The sequence below is a fragment of the Neolamprologus brichardi genome, chromosome 3 (genome assembly GCF_056152115.1).
Source record: "Neolamprologus brichardi isolate AB-2024 chromosome 3, ASM5615211v1, whole genome shotgun sequence".
Taxonomy (NCBI): Eukaryota; Metazoa; Chordata; class Actinopteri; order Cichliformes; family Cichlidae; genus Neolamprologus; species Neolamprologus brichardi.
This window is the reverse complement of record NC_142106.1, coordinates 44,420,631-44,423,172: the sequence shown is the minus strand read 5'-3', so window position 1 is coordinate 44,423,172 and position 2,542 is coordinate 44,420,631. Positions and strand designations below refer to the sequence as shown.

Sequence of the window (2,542 nt, the reverse complement as noted above, 5' to 3'; positions counted from 1 at the left end):
GGTCAACCATGTTGTTTTAAATTCATCTATAAATAAAGTGGGATTGGATTGGAATGTTAAACAGGTGAGAAAAAACATGCAGGGGAAAGTCATTGTCAACGGGAACACTTGGGAGACTACTCCTCACAATAATATTTTACATTTTTACACAAAAACTAAGCCTCATCATGTGAATACAGTAAATACCGCCACAAAAACCTAATCTTATCACAAGCATTCAACAATAAAATATGGAATCAAAACAAGTGTCCAATACTGAGCCCACCATAATAAAGAATCAAAACTTCAAATGATAAAAAAACCTCAACACAACAACAAATCCAAAAAGACAACTAAAAATTTGAAACTTCAAAAATAAATTAAACCCAAAATCCAAAACAAATTATCTACTGGAATTACATTTACGAGAATTTTAAAAATATGCGAGTGATCAAATTCTGTTAGCAGTTCAATAAAGAAAAGATGCCAAAAGCATCACTACAGCAGAAAGGTAATACTAAAAATCATCATTTCTACTATGTTTACTTTATACCAGAGTACACACATTCATCCTGGGTGTTGCTCGTCTGTCTTCTTGCTTCTTTCGTCCTAATTTTTCTCAAAGCAGCATAATGAAGGTTGTCCTCTTGGGTGCTCTGGACACCAAAAGAATCAAGATAACAATTCAACAAGAAACGTAATTTCCTAAAAACACATGAACTTCCACACTTTAAAACTCACCTCTAAATTTACAGAATCATTTGTGTTTGAGTCTGCTGAGAAATAAAAGGAAATGATTTAAACTTAAATGCCACTATTTTTAAACACAAGAGTAAAATATGAAAACAGATTCTAACCTCTGGATTGGCAGTTGTTGCTCTTTTTCATCTTATACACTAAAAAAGTTGATAACACGCTGATGATGGTGGTGAGTGTTAAAGCTGCGCTTAAGAAATACATCAGGGCAGGAGAATCCTGCCAAACTGTAAAACTAAGAAATGACAGACCTTTTTAGCTCTGAGTTCATCCAATATGATCTGCTCCTATTTATAATACCATGTGAGTCACCTCTGCTAGAAAACTGACTTACCCCCAAAGTCCAGCTTGGTCCCGTTTCCAAACATTATGTGTCCACATGAGGCGACAGCACAGTAGTAGATCCCAGCGTGAGACACATTCAGGCTCTCAATTCTCAAGTTATAGACACAGGTGTGTGTGCTTTTGTTGTCTTTCCTCTCACACTGATCATTCCTGACTCCACGGGTGTAAATGAGTCCTGGTTGAGAATCTTCAGAGTCTTTGAACCAGTAAACACTGTGTTCTCCATCACAGCTCAGCATAGTGTGCACCATACAGTGCAGACTTACAGAGCCTCCTGGCTGGATGGTCTCAGATGCTGACTGATGAACTAAAGCTTGTATGTTTAAATCTGAATCACTGACACTGACAATAATGGCCTCTAAGAATGTTGGTGTGTACCAGTAGGAACGTATACAGTAGTAAGTTGCTGAGTCTGAAACACTTAAGTCTGAGATAATCAAATGTTTTTTTCCTTTTTCATTATCTAGTCTGAAACGTGCACTATTGTTGAATGGATGATGAAATTGTACAGAATTGGTTTCTGACTTATAGAAGGTAGAAATGAGTTTTGGTTTCTCTCCTAAAGTTTGTTTATACCAGTAAAAATGTGCAGCAACATTCTGTTCATAGTAACAATGTAAAGTCACACTGTCTCCAGATTTAGCTGATATAAAACGTGCTTCTTCATGAACAGAGGAGGATAAATGCATGTTGTTCTTCTGAGCTGTGGTAAAATGAAAGACAAAGCAAATACACATTGTGGAACATGACAGCTGAGAAAAAAGACCTTAAAAGAATTAGATTGTAGTTAAAGACAAACTTACCAATTACACCCAAGATTAAACATATCAGATAGAAGACAATGTGTGCAGATGCCATTGTTCCAAACAGTCGTACTGAATAAAAGAATGGGGACTCCTCACTTTTAAGAGTGATGATTAGATTTTACTGGCCAATCAGAAGTTACACAGTACATGGAAAACTAGATCACATGATCAATGACCTCTGTAGTGTTAAACTTAGTAGCTGAGAAAAAAAACAGAAGAACATCATGATTTAGATCAGAGGTGAGATATATTAGATGTCAACTCGCTGAATATCCTGTACACAATGTGTTTGTGTGGGGCAGTGTGAGACCCATAGTCTATCGTTTTGAAATATTTATTATGTATTAAACCATGAAAAATAATACACAAGCACACAAAATATACAATTATATACAATTACCTTTTCAATGTTTGTTATGTTAGATACATTTTGGGAAGTTTTGATCTTTTTATATTTTTGAGTTTGTGTTTAGGATTTTATGTCATGAAGTTTTGACTCCTGTTTGTGCCAGGTTCTGTTTTGGATATCTGTTTTTTATTTCTTTGTTATTTTACTGTGACTTTCCATCCATTTTCTTCCACTTTTCCGTGACTGGGTCACGGGGCAGCAACCTAAGCAGAGAAGCCCAGACCTCTCTCTTCCCTGGCCACCTCCT

The 2,542-nt window shown here is 36.0% G+C and overlaps 1 protein-coding gene across 2 annotated transcripts; it reads right to left on the bottom strand.

Annotated features, from left to right (window-relative positions):
* Positions 1–521: 521 nt before the first annotated feature.
* On the bottom strand, positions 522–1,938 carry LOC102776163 (uncharacterized). 2 transcript variants are annotated; one of them, XM_087837717.1, is made up of 4 exons: positions 1,070–1,817; positions 837–962; positions 721–755; positions 522–635 (listed from the first exon to the last, which is right to left on the bottom strand). In XM_087837717.1, exons 1-4 carry the CDS (start codon positions 1,815–1,817, stop codon positions 522–524), a joined length of 1,023 nt encoding a protein of 340 aa, XP_087693843.1. The 2 variants fall into 2 exon arrangements, with proteins under 2 accessions (XP_087693843.1, XP_087693844.1); XM_087837718.1 differs by lacking the exons at positions 522–635; positions 721–755 and adding an exon at positions 1,884–1,938 and having other exon boundaries at positions 832–954; positions 1,062–1,783.
* Positions 1,939–2,542: the final 604 nt, after the last annotated feature.

Excerpts from the sequence above, each read along its gene's own strand:
- LOC102776163 (XM_087837717.1), bottom strand. The coding sequence starts at position 1,817 with ATGTGTATTTGCTTTGTCTTTCATTTTACCACAGCTCAGAAGAACAAC. Across the intron at positions 963-1,069 it reads GACCAAGCTGGACTTTGGGG|TTTGGCAGGATTCTCCTGCC; the intron begins GTAAGTCAGTTT and ends TTAGTTTTACAG. Across the intron at positions 756-836 it reads CAACAACTGCCAATCCAGAG|CAGACTCAAACACAAATGAT; the intron begins GTTAGAATCTGT and ends TTTATTTCTCAG.